The 19,757-nt window shown below is 48.4% G+C and overlaps 1 protein-coding gene across 1 annotated transcript in view; it reads left to right on the top strand.

Moving 5' to 3' along the window:
- The window catches only part of NOX4 (NADPH oxidase 4), a 369,265-nt gene that overhangs the window by 175,928 nt on the left and 173,580 nt on the right, over positions 1 to 19,757 (top strand). The window contains exon 9 of the mRNA XM_075334714.1: positions 8,567 to 8,795. Within this exon, the coding sequence (XP_075190829.1) occupies positions 8,567 to 8,795 (229 nt within the window). The remainder of the gene's footprint in view (positions 1 to 8,566; positions 8,796 to 19,757) is intronic.

Here is a 19,757-nt window from a genome sequence, read left to right as displayed (position 1 = left end):
GGTCGCCTTTATAATGTCTCACCTGGAGGGCGAGGCACTGGCGTGGATGAACCCCTTGTGGGAGAAGGAGGACCCCATGACCAAGGATCTTCAAGAGTTCCTGCAGGCCTTTCGTAGTACTTTTGACGAGCCGGGACGCGCCTCTGCGTCTGCTTCATCACTTCTCCGCCTACGTCAAGGAACACTGACGGTGGGCCAATACGCCATCCGTTTCCGCACTTTGGCTTCTGAACTCGGGTGGAATAATGAGGCCCTGACAGCCGCCTTCTGGGAAGGACTTTCGAGTCGCATCAAAGATGAGTTGGCGGGTCGTGACGTGCCCTCCACCCTAGATGCCCTGATTGCCCTAGCCACTCGAGTGGACATTCGTTTTCAGGAGCGCTCCAAAGAGCTGGTTCGTGAGCGACGTGCGGTACGGCACTCCTCCCCGCCACAGAAATCCTCTGTGCCACAGTCATCAACAGCTGGGATTCCTGTCCACGAACCCATGCAGGTTGACCGAGTACGACAGTCTGACCAACGTCGAGCAGAGCGGCTCGCCAAGGGCCTCTGCTTTTACTGCGGAGAGGGCACACACCTGCTACGCTCCTGTCCAGAAAGGCCGGGAAACTCCAAAGCCTAGGGTTGGTAGGAGAGGCCACCCTAGGTGCTGGGTCTCTCTCCGATCCGGTTATGTGGACTGTGCAAGTGTCTACGGGAGAGACGCGCTTCACGGCTGAGGCATACCTCGATTCTGGAGCAGCAGGCAATTTCATCCAGCAGGCCACGGTGGACAAGTACCAGCTGCCTGTTACTCTACTCGAGAAGCCCCTAGTGATTGCCTCTGTGGATGGGAGACCCCTCTCTGATACCATCTCCTGGGTCACCAGACCGGTCGAACTGCGTATCGGTGCCCTGCACACCGAGAACATCGCTCTCTACGTCCTACCACACATGTCCCATCAAATCCTGCTGGGACTTCCCTGGTTGCGGACACACGAACCATCAGTCAGCTGGGGTACTGGCGAAATCACCCGATGGGGCCCTGCTTGTCATGAGAAGTGTCTGAAGTCCATACAACCCATCCGACGACCTCCGGTTCCAGAGAACCTACCGGAACTGCCCTCGGCCTATTGGTCCTTCGCAGACGTTTTTGACAAGAAGGAGTCTGAGGTACTTCCGCCACACCGTCCCTACGATTGTGCCATCGACCTGCTTCCAGGAACAACACCACCTCGAGGACGGATATATCCGTTGTCTCCCGCCGAAACCAGGGCCATGTCTACCTACATCACAGAGAGCCTGGCAAAGGGATTCATCCGGAGATCCTCCTCTCCTGCGGGAGCAGGCTTCTTCTTCGTTAAGAAGAAAGAGGGTGACCTACGCCCATGCATCGACTACCGGGGTCTGAATCAGATCACCGTCAAAAACAAGTACCCTCTGCCGCTCATCCCCGAATTGTTCGACCGGCTCAGAGGAGCCCGTGTGTTCACCAAGCTGGATCTGCGGGGTGCATACAACCTAGTTCGTATCCGCTCCGGGGACGAATGGAAGACCGCGTTTAATACTCGCAATGGGCACTATGAATACTGCGTGATGCCCTTCGGCTTGTGTAACGCACCAGCAGTCTTCCAAGAGTTGGTGAACGACATATTCCGGGACCTTCTCTACATCTGTGTAGTAGTTTATCTGGATGACATCCTTATCTACTCTCCGGACCTCCAGACCCACAGAGAGAACGTACAGCTGGTTCTACAAAGACTGAGAGAGAATCGTCTCTACGCCAAATATGAGAAGTGTGTCTTTGAGCAGTCTTCTCTCCCTTTCCTGGGTTACATCATCTCGGGCACTGGACTGCAGATGGATCCAAAGAAGGTCTCCTCCATACTCAACTGGCCTCCCCCTTCTGGACTGAAGGCAATCCAACGGTTCCTGGGATTCGCCAACTACTACCGCCAGTTTATCCCTCACTTCTCTGCCCTGACTGCTCCTCTCTCCGCTTTGACCAAAAAGGAGGCTAATCCAAAGGACTGGTCACCTGCGGCCGACGCCGCGTTTTGCTCACTGAAGCGAGCATTTGCCTCCGCGCCTGTACTCCACCGTCCGGAGTTAAACCGCCAGTTCACCTTGGAGGTAGATGCCTCCTCCTCGGGAGCCGGAGCAGTGCTCATGCAGAAGTCCTCCTCCGGCAAGATGGTGACGTGCGGTTTCTTCTCCAAGAGCTTCTCAGCACCTGAACGCAATTACACCATCGGTGACCGAGAACTATTGGCGGTCAAACTGGCTCTGGAGGAGTGGCGCTACCTCCTGGAAGGAGCAGTGTACCCCGTGATTATCTACACGGACCACAAGAACCTGGAATACCTGCGGTCCGCTCAGTGACTGAACCCACGGCAAGCCAGGTGGTCCCTATTCTTTGCCAGGTTTGACTTCCAGCTCCATTTCCGACCCGCGGACAAGAATGTACGCGCTGATGCCTTGTCTAGGTCTTTCATGCCCATGGAACAGGAGGAAGAGACTACCCAACCCATCATCTCTCCTAGCAAGATCATTTCGGTGGCCCCTGTCACCCTGGCCCAGATACCGCCCGGAAAGACCTATGTCTCTGAGACTGACAGGCAAAAAGTGTTACACTGGGGTCATGCCTCAAAAACAGCCGGTCATGCAGGCCAGAAGAGAACATGGGGTGCGATTGTACGCCATTACTGGTGGCCATCCCTTCGCAAGGACGTCGCTGCTTTTGTCTCTGCCTGCTCCTCTTGTGCCAGAAACAAGACGCCCAAACACCTGCCCTATGGCCGTCTTCTGCCTCTGCCTATACCCTCAGTTCCCTGGCAACACATTGCGATGGACTTTATTACGGACTTGCCATTATCCTCTGGACACACAGTCATATGGGTCGTGGTGGACCGGTTCTCCAAAATGGCCCACTTCATCCCCATGGCTGGACTCCCCTCTGCTCAGGAACTCGCGGAAGCCTATATCCATCACATCTTCCGCTTGCATGGCTTTCCATCCCACATCGTGTCCGACAGAGGAACTCAGTTCACCTCCCGCTTCTGGAGGGCGCTCTGCAAACACCTAGGAGTAACTCTGGACTTTTCTTCCGCATACCATCCTCAGTCTAATGGCCAAGTGGAGAGGGTCAATCAAATTTTGACATCCTTCTTACGTCACTATGTCAACACCCATCACGACGACTGGTCCACGCTTCTGCCTTGGGCTGAATTCTCACATAACCACCACATCAGTGAGTCGTCCTCCAAATCTCCCTTCCATGTCGTTTACGGACTTCAGCCCTCCGTTCCATTGCCTGTATCCCCATCTTCGGATGTCCCTGCGGCTGATACTGTAGCCCGTGACTTCGCTACCATTTGGGACTCTGTCAAGGCGTCCCTTGGACGCGCTTCCCAGCGGATGAAGAAACACGCTGACAAGAGGCGTCTGGACCCTCCGTGTTTCTCTCCTGGTGACCTGGTCTGGCTTGCTTCCCAGTACATCCGATTGAAGATACCTTCCTACAAGCTGGGTCCTCGCTACATCGGGCCGTTTAAGGTCCTCGCCAAGATCAATGAGGTCTCCTACAAGCTACAGCTCCCGGCCACGATGAGGATACCCAACTCATTCCACGTCTCCCTGCTCAAGCCGGTTGTCCTTGGTCCCTTCTCCGCTGCTGCCAGTCCGGCTCCTCCACCTATTGCCGATGACGACATCTATGCGGTAAGGGATATCGTGGCCATGAAGACCGTACGAGGTCGACAGTTCTTCCTGGTGGACTGGGAGGGGTATGGTCCTGAGGATAGGTCCTGGGAGCCCAGGGAGAACGTGGGCACTCCTCTGATCCGTGCCTTCATGTCCCGGTTGCGGGGAGGGGGGCGTGGGGGGGGGGGTACTGTCACGCTCCCCGGGTCCTTGGCTCCCCTCCCCGGGTCCTCCGCTCCGCTCCCCGGGTCCTCAGCCCCGCTCCCCGGCTCACCTGCCACGCTCCCCGGGTCCTTGGCTCCGGTGCCCGTCCTTCCCAGGCCCCCTGGTCTCCGATCGCGGCGCCCGACGGCCTCCCAGGCCCTGGCCGGCTCCCCTGCGTCCTCTTCTCAGCCTCCTTCCCTGGCTTCTGGCACCCGGGCTGCGCGCATGCGCATTAGGGCGCGCGCGCGGTCACTGACCCTTCTTAAAGGGCCAGCGTCCATTAACAGGAAATGAGGCTGAACAGGTACAGGGTATATAGGGGTGTATTGTCCAAGAGGGCGGGGCCTGATCTTCGTGTTTTCTGAGCTAGGAGTCAGGTCTCCTTGTGTTTTCCTGCCATACTTACGTATCTCTCTTCTAGAGCTGATCCCGCCTCGCCATCCAGCCCTGCTGAATCCCGAGCCCCGCACGCTGTCCGTCTGCCATCTGACAGTCCGTACCATCTCGGATCCCTGCGGTGACCCGTCATCTCGCTCCAAAGGTTCCGGACCCCGCCTGACATCATCTTGGCTTCCGAACCTGAGCTACGTCACCCGGACTGCCATCTGTGACTCCGTGGTCCCAGGGACTCCTCCGCTACCTTCACTTGCACGGACTGTTCTGCTGCCCATCAGTGCTTCAGCTACCGGACTCCCTACCACCATCTTAGAGTTCGGCCCAGTGGATCCACCTCCTGGGTCTGCCCGACCGCCCGGCCCTGACACAGGCGAAAGTCGCGAGCCGTCAGGCGCGCGGTTTTGCGATGTCCTCAAACAGCGAGACCCGGCAAGTCCCAGCAATCAATCAGCTTACGGCGACTCTTCTCTTCTTAAACAGCTACAGTTATCACCACTATGAGATTGTGTTAAAACTATGCCACACTTATCTTCAGTCGCCTCCCTTTACTTCAGTACCTCGCACTCTCAGCACCTCGCTAGCTCTGGCTGGTTTATATAGTTCTACAAGGACTACTAGAAGCTACTAGAAACAGGTGTGGCTAATACTACTGACTAAATCACTAGACACACTTTTTTTTTTTTTTTTGCTTTTTCACAGTACCCCAGACAAACACAGACAACAAATCCCTAATGAAATTAAACAGTTACAGTTATCACCACTATGAGATTGTGTTAAAACTAATGTTTTAAAATTGTGTTAAAACTGATGTTCAGACCCGATCATTCCTAATTTATTCTTTATCATAATAAATAGATGCCAAAAGGAATAAAAGCGCCGGCCCTGACTATAACGATGTACGTACAATATATAGATTAGATTTCTGGAAGATCAATCATTCATATGAGATGTTTACGGCAGAGGATTAAGGCATCCGACGGAGTTTTCCAGAGGGGACGTCTGTTCATCGAGTGTGAATGAATTTACAATCTTGTGTGCACCGTAGCTTTAAGGGATAATCATTAATAATTAATGACTTAAAGATGTACCCAGACACAAAATCATTTATTAAATGTGGAGATAAATTAACAAACGGCCGTTTCACACTCAATCTTTTAAGTGCTGGTGGTCTAGACGCTCGGTGGATTTGTCACGTACCTATGTCATGAGTAACGAGGTTACAGTACCGGTGTTTCCTAGAAATCCTGATCACAAACATTCACCGGGAGCTGAGCTTAGAGATGTTATTCTGGAGGTATCACAAAGCTTTCTTGTGCATCCTCGCGAAATAAAAGCCAATAATGACTTAAAGGGGATGTCCAGACTAAATGTGTGCCGCCCTCATGGCCAGCAGCCACCGCTGCTCGGGTCCAGACACACTCCGAATGAATAAGGTGGGGGGGGGCGTGGTTGGACGTATATGTACGTCTGGGCCGTATTAGAGTTCGTGACGCCACCCACGGGATGTGGTGAGGTTGGACACCACCGCTGCTGTGACGGGGCACCCAGGGGAGATGTTGTGCAGCAAGTTGTTAACTCCTCCGTGGGCTGTTGTCGGGACTTTGGGTGGGACAGGATCTAGAGTCCTGCCCTCAATCAGTTAATTAACTAGCCCCCAGTCGTTTCTGGACCTAGCTTCAGGGTCTGAGTACCCCCCTTTGTGCTCCGGTTTCCAGGCCGGTTCCCCAGGTCGGTACCGATGGGACACCACCCTGCCCCGGTCCAACACGGTTCCACCTAACCATCTTCCCGGCTCCTGCAGACGAGATTACTGTCTGCCTCCTAGCCTAAGGCACCAGGGCTCCGACCCTGGCACCTGTCAGTTTTCCTCAGGCCTGCCACTCACAGGCCTGACCTCCACTCTCCTTGAACTCTCAAACTGAACTCTTGTACTTTCTCCTGCGTCAGGCTATCAGGACTCCTAGGTGGGCGTCTTCCAACCGCCTGGTTCCACCCTCTGGTGTGCCCATCAGCCCTGAGGGAGGTGACTAGGGTGTACATGGTTGGCTGTGTCTTACCTTGTGAGGGACTGGTGTAATAAGGGGCCCTATTTGTGACTACCTGGCCCGGCCAGGGCGTCACAAATGCACTCGCATTGAGCAAGGCCGCACCGATCTAGTCAGTAAACATATTGCATACTCTCGGCCACGCGGCTGCTGTTCCTGACTCTGTAACCGGCGAAACCTTGCTGCGCCCAGTACGTGCGATGTGAGGATTCATAAGTCTACAGTCACATAGAGTGACCGCAGACTTATGGATTTAGCCCCCCAATCCCTTTAAATGCTATATATCTGTTGGTCAATCTAAATAAGTCAACACACAGCCATTAATTTCTGAATGTGACATGAAAAGTGAGTACACCCCTAAGTGAGAATGTCCAAATTGTGCCCAATTAGCCATTTTGCCTCCCCAGCGTCATGTGACTCATTAGTGTTACAAGGTCTCAGGTGTGAATGGGGAGCAGGGGTGTTACATCTGGTGTTATCTCTCACACACTCTCTCATACTGATCACTGGAAGTTCAACATGGCTCCGCATCGCAAAGAATTCTCTGAGGATCTGAAAAAAAAAAAATTGTTGCTCTACATAAAGATGACAGAGGCTATAAGAAAATTGTCAGCAGCTTGAACTGGAGCTGCAGCACGGTGGCCAAGACCATATAGCGGTTTAACAAGACAGGATCCATTCAGAACAGGCCTCGTTATGGTCGACCACAGAAGCTGAGATCACGTGCTTAGCATCCTATCCAGAGGTCATCTTTTCACAATAGACGTATGAGTGCTGCCAGCATTGCTGCAGAGACTACATGGGTGGGGGGGTTCCGCCTGTCAGTGCTCAGACCATACTCAGCACACTGCAGAGTTTACAGGGAAGGGGGTCCTCCTGTCAGTGTTCAGACCATACACCGCACACTGCAGAGGTTACAGGGTTGGGGGGTCTGCCTGTCAGTGCTCAGACCATACACCGCACACTACATCACATTGCTCTGCATGGCTGTCGTCCCAGAAGGAAGCCTGCTCTAAAGATGATGCACAAGAAAACCTGAAAACAGTTTGCTGAAGATAAGCAGACTAACAACATGGATTACTGGAGCTATCCTGCGGTCTGATGAGACCAAGATAATCTTATTTGGTTCAGATGGTGTTGAGCGTGTGTGGCAGTAGCAAGGTGAGGAGGACAAAGACATGTGTGTCCTACATACGTACAATTAAGCATAGTGGTGGAGGGTCATGGTTTGGTGCTGCATGAGTGCTGCCGGCTGTGGAGAGCAACAGTTCATTGAGGGAACCATGAATGCCAACATGTACTTTGACATACTGAATCAGAGCATGATCCCCTCCCTTCATATTCCAACATAACGACCCCAAACACCTCCAAGACCACCAATGCCTTGCTAAAGAAACTGAGGGTAAAGCTGCTGTACTGGCCAAGCGTCTCCATACATAAACCATATGGAGGATCTGTGGGGCTCCTCAAATGGAAGGTGGAGAAGAACATGATCTCTAACATCCACCAGCTCCGTGTTGTCGTCATGGACGAAGAAGAGGATTGAGCGGCTCCTGTGAAACTGTTGTGACCTCCAGGCGCAAGAGAGGTAAGACCGTGCTGGAAAATAATGGAGGCCACACAAAATATTCATACTTTGGGCACAATTTGGCCATTTTCATTTAGGGATATAGTAGACTACAACTGGGTGTCCACCTCCAATAGGTGTATACACGGTGACTCCGTCTGCGCCATTATAGTCAATGGCCCTGTCGGCGCATACATCCGAAACCCGTTTTGCAGGGGGTTTGGACGGAAGCCCCGACAAGACCACTGAATGGAGAGCGGAACGCAGTGTGAAAGGAACCTTAGTGAATGTTAGGTCAACAGGGGGAAACTATATAAATCAGTTTTTATGGGCAACTAGAAGAATTTTTTAAACTTTTTCAACACAGACAGATGCAAAATGTAATAAAAAGACTTTGTATAGTTTGTCAACTTTTTGTAGATTCAACTATGAATAATCTTTGTTTCATGAAAAGTATATAAAAAAACTTGCAATGTTACGGGAAGACTTTTTTTTAAATCAGAATCTGATCAGCATTTTTCCGAATACGTAAAAAACTTTTCTGAGACATTTAAAACCCCAAACACTCGTTCTGTAATCACCCGTATAACTATTTCAAGCCCTCTTGAATTCAAGTTAATTAGCACTTGAGTGTGCGGATTCCAACCCTCATCCATCTTTATTTCTCTTCTAGAGGTGTGCTGAAATATCAGACTAATTTAGAAGAGCATCCTCCCGGCTGCCTCCAGCTAAACAGGACCATGAAGCATTACGCTCCACTTGCTGAGCTTAATGGAGAGGCACATTTGCCGAATACAGAAAAACTCATCCCAAATCCAAATACCCAAGGAGAACTTTTAATTAACAATGGCTCGTTTCGAATATGCGCCAAGGACCCAGAATTTCAACCACATTTCCCAGAGGTAAGTGCATTGGAAATATTCATATTAGAAGATCATCCTGATTAAGGCTGAGGTCAGACGACCGTAGATTTGCTCATCCGAGAGGTTCGGGTCGATTATGCAAAAGAAATGCAGATGAAACTCTGACCAGATTTGATCTGAGTGTCCGATTACTGTGATCCGGTGCTCTCGGATTATAGAATCGGAATATACTGTTAGGGTTTGGTTCCACTTACGTTTTTCACAGACCAGTGCTATCTGATAAAACATCGGATTGCTCTCACTCTAGTGCAAAACTATGGGGCAGTGTCCATCTATTGTCGGGGGAGACCGCTAAAGGGTCTTCAGGGTCACAGAGTCGGAGTCCAAATCAAATCTGAGGAGGTGTATGTATGAGGAAAAATGACCACACAGAGACATGTCTCTACCCAAGAGAAGCTCAATGGTCTTCTGAACCGTATATTATAAAATACACACAGTTATTCAGTTCAACATTATCCCTGATTGGTCAGAGATAAACAGCAAAGGCTATATAGTACGTCATCAGCCTGTTTTTGGCTTCCCAATACCAGTTTGAACCAGCTACTGAATTCTTCTTTGTTAACACGTTTCTGAGCACGAACAAGGAGTCAACATCCCACATCTCATATCTCACATACCACATGGTGTGAACCAACTGATTACGAAATATCTCAGTATGTTATGAATACGTCTTTGTTCATTGTTCCTTTTTGGCTTCATTATCTTTGTTAACACACTGCGGAATACATATCTTAGAATCATATTATGAAGCTTCTATGCGATTGTCATATAGACACACCGATAATTATGCAACAACATCTATACTTTGATTATTTACACACACAGATAATCTTATTACATCTGGACAAATGGCCTATAGCCCAGGCCTACACTCACACTATAATAGATTTCTCATGCTATATCGGCCTGGCAAATGAATCGCTCTATGCTGCGTTTGGCAGTGAGTCTCAGCTCACACCCCCCATACAAGTCTATGGGAGAGTGTGAAACATTGCACTGCACTCAATGTCATCTGAGTGCAGTGCAATATACGCAGAGACAGGCAGCAAAGTAGAGGGAGAAAGTGCTCCCCCTCTTCTCCGCAGCTGTGACCCCATCGCAAGATCGTATCACAGTCGCATGACCCTCGGCTGACGCTCTCAGCAGAGAGTCACTAGCATATCGCTTCCATCAGAAGCTATGCGCATGTGGAACTGAGGCCTTAGGAGAAGACTGAGAACCAAATCTTTCCATTCTGTGACTCTGTGGAAATCAAACTGCATTCCGACCTCATCTGAGTGCATGCTGATAATTTCCACAAACACATAAGCGGGGTTTATACCCTGCGACATCGCTAGCAATTGCTAGCGATGTCAAGCGCGATAACACCCGCCCTCGTCGTACGGCCGATGTGTGGTGATTGCTGCCATCGCGAACATTATCGCTACGGCAGCGTCACACGCACAAACCTGCTCTGCGACGTCGCTCTGGCCGGCGAACCGCCTCCTTTCTAAGGGGGCGGTTCGTGCGGCGTCACAGCGACGTCACACGGCAGCCGTCCAATAGAAGCGGAGGGGGGGAGATGAGCGGGACGTAACATCCCGCCCTCCTCCTTCCTTCTGCATTACCGGTGGAGGCAGGTAAGGAAATGTTTGTCGCTCCTGCGGTGTCACACATAGCGATGTGTGCTGCCGCAGGAACGACAAACAACATCGCTAAAAAGCAGTAAACGATTTTTTGTTTCAGGACGACCTCTCCACGACAAACGATTTTGCCCTCTTTTGTGATCGTTTCAGATCGCTCTTAAGTTTTACACACTGCGATATCGTTAATGACGCCGGATGTGCGTCACAAACAACGTGACCCCGACGATAATACATTAACGATATCGTAGCATGTAAAGCCCGCTATAGACTCCAATGGGCAAATCTCGCACAATTTATGTGTCAGATCGGGGTTTTTTTTTAGGTATGAGAATGAAAACATTGATCAGCAGTGCCCATAGTATAACTCTGGTCCGAGTGCTATCCTATAAAAAACATAGATATCAGATAGCACTTGTCCAATTTATACATCGGTGTGACTCGAGCCTTTTAGAGCATTATAAGATTAAAAAAATTGCTTAAAGGGGACCTTTCATTTGATTTTTTTTATTTATACTGAGTACACCATACAATTTCTGCTCCTGCTCTGATTCTGAAATAATTTGTCTTTTTCCTATGTGACCCTCCGTTCCAAAGTTATACGCCCCGGTTATACAGACGCAAATAGTTCAATTAACTGGGCGTATACCACAGAACTTCTCTTTGGGCATTTACTTTTTCTCCTAGGTTGCTGACCAATCAAAATGGCCACACCCACAGAGAAGCTTTGTGGTTGACGCCCAGTTGGGTACAAGAGAAATTTTCAGAGTTATTATCAGGGGGCACAACTTTAAAGTGGAAGGGCACAGAAGAAAAAGAAAAACTCTTCCACAATCGATGAAGCAGCGACAATTGGAGGGACTACAACATTCAAAATAAAGGGATCCTGCCATGTCGTTTTGTGATATAAACTGTTCCCAATGTGTTTTTAAATGGGCATCACTTACATGGTTTCCTAAAAAAAACAAAACATTCCACATATTAATCTTAAAAAAAAAATACTTTATATGCATAGGTGAATGCAGTACATACTTTTTGTTTCAGTCATAGGGGTGGCGCTTTTGCTTGGTTCAGTCACTGTCACTGAAGTTTTTTTTAACTTAGTCGCACCCCCGCATTGTAATTGATTGCCATCACCACAGGTCCTTCACAACCAGCACCACTGCAGTGCTAAGCTCTTCCAATTACGGTCACACGGTCATGACACCACCACAGGTCCTTCACAAACACCACTCCTGCAATGCTGAGCATCACATCCTTCCACATGCATTAGTAATCAGATTATTTAAGAGGTTGTCCCATAGTTTGATATTGATGGTCTATCCTTAGGATAGGTCATCAATGTCTCATCAGCCGTGTTCCGACACCGCACACCTCCGCTAATCAGCTGTTTATGGCACCGGCGGCGGCAGCAGGCAGCTGAAAATGCTCAGTTCCGGCGCTGCTCCATCTTCTAATAGTGGCTATGGCCAAGATTTCCACATCTGCCTCCGATTCTAATCAATAGGAGGCGGATTGTGAAGTACTTGGCCACGGCCGCTATCAGAAGACGGAGCAGCGCTGGAACTGAGCATTTCTGGCCACATGCTGCCGCTGGCGGGTCCAAAAACAACTGATCGGTGGGGGTGTCGGGTGTAGGACCCCCCCAACACATTGATGACCTATCCAAAGGATCGGTGTCATGCTAGTCACTACTTGCGAGTAGTATAGACGGGAGAGTAGTCAGACAAGCCGGGGTCAGGTAACAGGAGGACACGTCAGGACGCAGGGAGTAAACAGAAGCGTAGTCAAATCACAGGCCGAGGATCAGGATTCCAGGAGAGTACGTAATAGATTCAGGGAGCAAACAGAGACGTGGTCAGGGAGCGGTCCAAAGCCAAAAACAGGGAATGGGCAGAGAGGAGTCAATCTATGGTCCGCGGTCAAGACACTTAGATCAGAACACAAGCACAAACACAAGCCAAGAGCACAACTGCAGAACCAGGAAGTACGACTGGCAAAGTTCTGTGAGAGCATGCTCAGTAATGAAGCAGAGCAATTACCAGGAAGGTGGAACACCTGAGTAGTCAGCACCTCCCAGAACCTGCATGGATCCTGTGCTGTCAAACAACCTGTCAGCAAGTACTCAGAGAAACACAGCAGAGCATCTCCAAATATGCAAAATGCTCTGCACAAAGGAAACATGTCACTGCTGACTCTGTAGTTCAGGAAAGCGCAGCAGAACATCATCTGTGTGCACAATGCTCTGCACAGAGCAATAATGTCACTGTCGGCTTTGTAGTGTAGCAGAGCATCACCTGTGTGCAAGATGCTCTGCACAGAGGAATCGTGACAATAGGCCATCGATGTCAAAGTAGTGGACAACCCCTTAATTACTACTGTCAGTCTTCTGTAGGTACTTTTAGATAGATTTGATTTCTAATAGTCTATGAGAACTTGAGGTTAGTTACTATGGAACCTGCACCTCAGAATTATCTCTTTATACGGCACAATTTGGATTTGCGCAAAAATGTTTCAACATTCCAAGCCGTTTCCAGTGCAAAGCTTGATGAATCGCAGCCAAAATGTCCAGTAGGATCATATAGTCGTTCTATGCAAATTGGCCACATGTTAAATATTTCTGCGCAATTCTAATAATCTGAATAATTTCTGACTCGCTCTTTCTGAAGTATTTTAGATTGAGCTGACTTTCCTCTGCGGAGGTCATAAAGTTAATTTCGGAGCGTAAGAGGCATGTTTTACAATCAGATATTTGAAATGAGGTCTATTAGAAAACTTTCCCGAGCTCCGTTCCACCACTTCAGATGTTGTTTCATGTCTCCTCACATGTGAGAACAGATTAGTTCTGAAGAAGTTATGGTTATATCAAAGTGGGAAAACTTTTTAGTTGAGAAAGTTAAAGGGGTTGTCCAGTACTAGGATGAACCCTTCTGATTTTGCATGTTTCACCCGGAAAAAGAAAAAAAAGCCTATACTCACCTCCTATGCTGGCACCATTCCAGCAGTGTCTGTACTTGCGTTCCCGGGACTCATGTGACATTGTGCCGTCACGCGAGCTGTGTTCCCTTGCCCCGCCTTCAGAGTTAATCAATGGGAAGTGAGCGCTGTTGACTGCCGCTCACTTCCTGTTGGTTGCTCCCACGTCCAAAGGCGGGAAGAGGGAAGCCGGCAGTGATTGGTTGCATGGCTTGCGTGATGGCACAACATCACTTGAGCTCCGGGAACGCAAGTACAGACACATAGAATCATAGAATATTTGAGTTGGAACGGACCTCCTGGGTCATCTAGTCCAACCCCCTGCTCAAAGCAGGATTCACTAAATCATCCCAGACAGATGTCCATCCAACCTCTTTTTAAAGACTTCCATTGAAGGAGACCTCACCACCTCTCGTGGCCGCCTGTTCCACTCATTGATCACCCTCACTGTCATAAAGTTTTTTCTTAGATAAAAAGAACCTGCAGACAAAAAAGCGCAATAGGGTCTTACCCTGACAGACAGGGGGTGATAAAGGAGATGATCCTACTCACCAAAGATGGTTGTGAAAGGCACAACTCCTGTAACAGCATAAATCCGGATCAAGGGCAGCAGTACCCCAGGTGGCTGATAACAGAGAGAAATTGTAGAATGGGGCTTTGTAAACCGCGCCAAAGATCACTGATGAAATCTTGGATTAATGTAAACTTTTTATTCTTGCACAGGTCTACGCGTTTCAGGAGACTCTGCTCCCTTCCTCAGGACCAAACAGGCATAAGTTACATGAGATCTGATGTAACTTATGCCTGTTTGGTCCTGAGGAATGGAGCAGAGTCTCCTGAAACGCGTAGACCTGTGCAAGAATAAAAAGTTTACATTAATCCAAGATTTCATCAGTGATCTTTGGCGCGGTTTACAAAGCCCCATTCTACAATTTCTCTCTGTTATTAAGTGTTTTCTAATATCTAATCTGTGTCTCCTCCCCATCAGTTTCATCCCATTGCTTCTAGTCTTTCCTTGTGAAAATGAGAATAAAACTGATCCCTCTACAGTGTGACAGCCTTTAAGATATTTGCAGACAGCTATTAAGTCTCCTCACACCGTTGGAGCAGTGTCGGCACGAGAAGTGAGTATAGGCTTTTTTATTTTACCTCGGGAAAACATGTGGGGTCGTCCTAGTAGTGGACAATCTCTGTAAAGAAGAAGAACCCTGGCGGGAAAGCTAAGCACCAGACCAAATTTTCACTGAAGGTTATGATTTTTAGAGACTTTGGAAATGAAGAGATAACAGCAACAGCTGCAAAAGCAAACAAGATTTTAGGGTGTATAAAAAGAGAGATGAGATCCCGTGATCCCAACGTATTGTTACCCCTCTATAAATCACTTGTAAGGCCACATCTAGAATATGGGATTCAGTTTTCGGATCCACATTTTATAATGGATATTCAGAAGTTAAAATCAGTTCAAAGGTGGCCAACTAGATTATCACAAGGAATAGATGCCGCCCGTATGATGAGAGGTGGAAAAAGACGTATCGGAGTAGATCTCATATGTATAAATACATGTGTGGTCAATATAAAGGACTAGCACATGACTTATTCCTTCCAAAGACAATACTAAGGACCAGGGGGCACTCACTGCGAGTGGAAGAAAAGCGATTCCGGCAGCTAAATAGGAAAGGGTTCTTTACAGTTAGAGCAGTCAGACTGTGGAATGCCCTACCACAAGAGGTAGTAAAGGCAGATACTATAACAGCTTTCAAAATGGGGCTGGATGATTTCTTCTGGGTTATAGATGATTTAGTGAGTAGATATGTAAAATTGGTTGAGAAAGGTTGAACTTAATGGACCTAGGTCTTTTTTTTAACCTATGTAACAATGTAGAATGTAGAATATTAACATTAGCACTCAAAACTTTGGCCCCAGATTCATAAAAACAATTTTGGTGTAGATTACTTGGAAAAGTTGGTAAGTTTTGGGGCACCTCGAAGCTTGTGCCAAATGTAGGGGAGAGGGGAAATTTAGCAAATGCAGGGGACAATAATGATTGCTGCGTGATGGCACGATGTGTGCGGGCGGCGGTGGGTGCTGACACCGGCCCTGCGTAGTTCACTCATGGAAAGTTGCTTCTAGAAAGTCAAAAGGTATTAACAAGAAATGTGGTGTACAAAAATATTTTAGGTTGATATTAACTAATATATTATAGTGTCAATGTACTTCTTTCGTCCGATGATTTATTTAAATACAGTTAGATATTCACGTAATAGTTTATATGTTTTGATGATCTGTTTAATAATTTCGTTCACTTGTATTAAGTTTTATGAACAATAACATTTAATGATAATGTATATATTTTACCCTGTATATTCATTGCATTATTCTTAAATCTTCATAAATAAACTACAAACACCGTGTGCAGAATTATTAGGCAAGTCGTATTTTAGTGGATTTTTTTTATTATTGATCAACAACTATGTTCTCAATCATCCCAAAAGACTCATAAATATCAAAGCTTAATATTTTTGGCAGTTGGAGGGGTTTTTAGATTTGGCTATCTAATGCCTGCTACACACGCTTCAATATATCTCACAATCCGTTGACACATCTGGCAACAGCCAAGGTAGGTGCGTTGGAACAGCGATGGATGTCCCGGCTGTCTAATGCCTGCTTTACACGCTTCAATAAATCTTTCAATCCGTCGTCGGGGTCAAGTTGTAAGTGACGCACATCCTGCATCGTTCGTGACGTATTTGCGTGTGACACCTACGTGCGATCAAGATTGACCGAAAATACGGTGATCGCATACACGTCGTTTATTCCTCATACATTGAGCGTTTTGTTGTATGAACCTAGTGAATTGTAACGTGTGACATCCCTCATACGATTTTGGTGTCTGATGCTATGTGCGCAGGTGTGCGCTCTGCACCGCAGCTTAAAAAAGCTCTGTTTCAGAGCGCAGCTGAAAAGCTGCGTTCTGAAGCGCCTCACAATGTCTGTCATTCCCTAATCTCTGTCAGTCGGTCACTATCTCTTTCCCTCTCTCTCTGTCCATGTCAGTCTATCCCCCTCTCTCATATACTCACCGATCCCCGATCCCCGGCGCTGCACGGCGTTCACACTGCTCCGGCGGCTTTTACTGTTTTGAAAAAGCCGGCCGCCCATTAAACAATCTCGTATTCCCTGCTTTCCCCGCCCACCGGCGCCTATGATTGGTTGCAGTGAGACACGCCCCCACGCTGAGTGACAGGTGTCACACTGCACCCAATCACAGCAGCCGGTGGGCGTGTCTATACTGTGTAGTGAAATAAATAATTAAATAATTAAAAAAAACGGCGTGCGGTCCCCCCCAATTTTATAACCAGCCAGATAAAGCCATACGGCTGAAGGCTGGTATTCTCAGGATGGGGAGCTCCACGTTATGGGGAGCCCCCCAGCCTAACAATATCAGCCAACAGCCGCCCAGAATTGCCGCATACATTATATGCGACAGTTCTGGGACTGTACCCGGCTCTTCCCGATTTGCCCTGGTGCGTTGGCAAATCGGGGTAATAAGGAGTTATTGGCAGCCCATAGCTGCCAATAAGTCCTAGATTAATCATGTCAGGCGTCTATGAGACACCCTCCATGATTAATCTGTAAAGACTGCTGAGACCAGATTACCCTCAACCAAAAACCCTCCCATGTCCGATTAACCACTCTGAGACAAGTTAACCAAAATACAAACTTTATTAGGAGAGCTTTATAAAATTGGTAAACATCTCTCATCTTTTGTTGTGGATGGAGGTCGGTCACAGCACAATTAACCATTATAAATAACCACTTTCAAAACGAAACTTTGTGCCAGGCCGGACTTCCGGCGCACTTTAGCCTTCGTAATTGAACTGTGTTCCTTGAAACCGCCACGGAGGAGCAGAGGCCCTAGACTGTGCTCCGACCCCCACCCATAATGAACAAGGCCTGCTCAATACCGTCTTGCAGGCCTGATAAAAATATGTCTAGGCCAATATTATTCAAATGAACGCCATCGTTCAACATCAGGGAGGAATTGTCCCCTTCCAATTGCCAGTGTCTAACGACGATCCCTGCCTTAAAGCGGACAAAACGCGAAATACGTGAGTTGAGTGTCCGCCTCGAACGCTCCAGAGCTGCAGCTCCTTCGGCCCCTCGCCAGACAGGCCGGGAAATGACCTCGGACCAAACAAGGACAAGTTCAGGAAAAAAGGCATGAAACTTGTCCACGTCAGACCTCATTGTGGTGATAAGTTCCGCCAAACGGCGGGCACCGAGGTCATTTCCCCCGGCGTGAATGACGAGGACCACCGGAGTTAAAGCAGACCTCGCAATTTCCACAACCTCCGGTATAACTTGAGGCCATATGAGACCCCTGACGCCTCTCCAATTGACTTCGAAGCCCCGAAAGCCAAGGGCACGTCCTCCAGGTCGATTCTCAGCCCGCTGTCCTGCCCAGAAAATATAGGAGTGTCCCAATAACCAAATGACAGGTTTGGCAGCTCCTAAAAGAAGAAAACTGTCAGTGACACATGTACAAGAAGGCAAACCTGTGCAAAAGAAAATTGATTAAAGAAGCAGTAATTCTGGTCTAATATATCTCGCAAAACACGCGGAACGCCACCGGCCTATGCGCTGTATGACTTCATTAGGCAATCCCGCCCGGGCGGCCTCAGTCGCCGCCCCAATCCGGAAGGAGTGAGTACCAAATTCGCCGGCGGGCAAACCCAGGAACCGCAAACATTTTCGAAAAACGGCTAAAAATTGGAATCTCGTCAGGGGGGAACCATCTTCATGGACCAGGAAGGAAGAACTACCATGGCGCAAAGCGATATAGTTAAGGGTCAATGTAACAGGGCATACCGGACCATGAATAGCAAACAAAGATATCCAGCAGCCATTTCCGGTTTGATCGGTTTTAGATTTCCGAATTCTAATCCGTAAACCCCCATTACACAATGCGATGTCGTCGTGCCGAAGGCCCCCATGAGTGCCTCTGGCAGGAGAAACCAACTCACTAATGCGCAATGCGCCAAAAAAGGCAATAGCAAAAGAGGCGGAGAAGAGGGCAGACTCGAAAGGAGGAGGACAAACAGCGGAGATATGTCCGATGATACGAGAAAGGAGGCTAAAGGAAACCGGCCTTCTACACTCCCTTATGGGCTGCCCCCTACCCCACCCCTTAACTGCTTGCTGAACTATAAAAAACTTAGTAACGTCCGACCAACCTCGGAGTTTGAAATGAAAAGCAAGCCCAGACAATCGGTTCCGCGCTACCGCGCAGGAAGCACCTTTTTTATACAGATGGTACAGATACCGGCAGGTAACGTCCAGTCTAGCCGAATCAGAGGTAGAAACCGGATAATTAGCTGCAAAAATTAGCCATTCATCCCATGCCTTACCGTAAGCCAGCCAAGTCCTCGGGGCCAGTGAAGACGTCACCAAAGGCATCAGCTGCATTCCAGCAGGTCCCATATGCTGGGTGGACACGACATTCCCTCTGGTTGTGCCCGAGGACACAGCTGCCGAAATTTCTGAAATTGAAAACGGGAAAGTGAGTCAGCGATAGCGTTGCACCTGCCAGGCACATGGCGAGCCCTGAACCACATATTGAGCTCGAGGCACTGCAGCACAAAAAATCTAAGTAACTTTAGGACTGGCAAAGAGGATGAAGTCAGATGGTTTATCGCGTGCACAACGGACATATTATCAGTCCAGAATAAAATTCGTTATTTCTGAAGGCTGGCCCCCAGATCACAACAGCTGTTACTATGGGGAACAATTCAAGGAGGGTCAGGTTGGACACAAAACCTCTGTCGTGCCAAGATTGGGGCCATTGCTCAGCACACCATTGCTCGCCAAAAATAACGCCAAAACCCAACGATCCCGATGCATCGGAAAAAAGTGATATTTCTTCATTGGAAAGAAAGTTATCCTGAAAACAAGTTTGACCATTATACCTGGATAGAAAATCATTCCAGATAAACAAATCAGCTCTCAAGCAGGGGGTAATCCTGATGCGATGATGAGGAAGGCGAATGCCTTTAGTGGCAAGTGATAACCTCCGGGAAAAAACTCGGCCCATTGGCATGACACGACAGGCGAATACAAGAAGGCCCAGCAAAGATTGCATCTGACGAAGGGTCACACTACGAACCGAACAAAAACCCATAATCAGAGAGCGCAGCTTTACTACCTTGTCATCCGGGAGGCGGAATAGCATTGAATTTGAATCTATTTCAATACCGAGGAAGGAAAGAACCTGGGAGGGGCCTACTGTTTTTTCCTTCGACAAAGGAACACCAAATCTGGACATCAAACTGCAAAACGAATCCAA

This window comes from Anomaloglossus baeobatrachus, chromosome 2 (genome assembly GCF_048569485.1).
Source record: "Anomaloglossus baeobatrachus isolate aAnoBae1 chromosome 2, aAnoBae1.hap1, whole genome shotgun sequence".
Lineage (NCBI taxonomy): Eukaryota > Metazoa > Chordata > Amphibia > Anura > Aromobatidae > Anomaloglossus > Anomaloglossus baeobatrachus.
The sequence above is the reverse complement of the archived record's forward strand: the minus strand, read 5'-3'. Positions and strand labels throughout refer to the sequence as shown.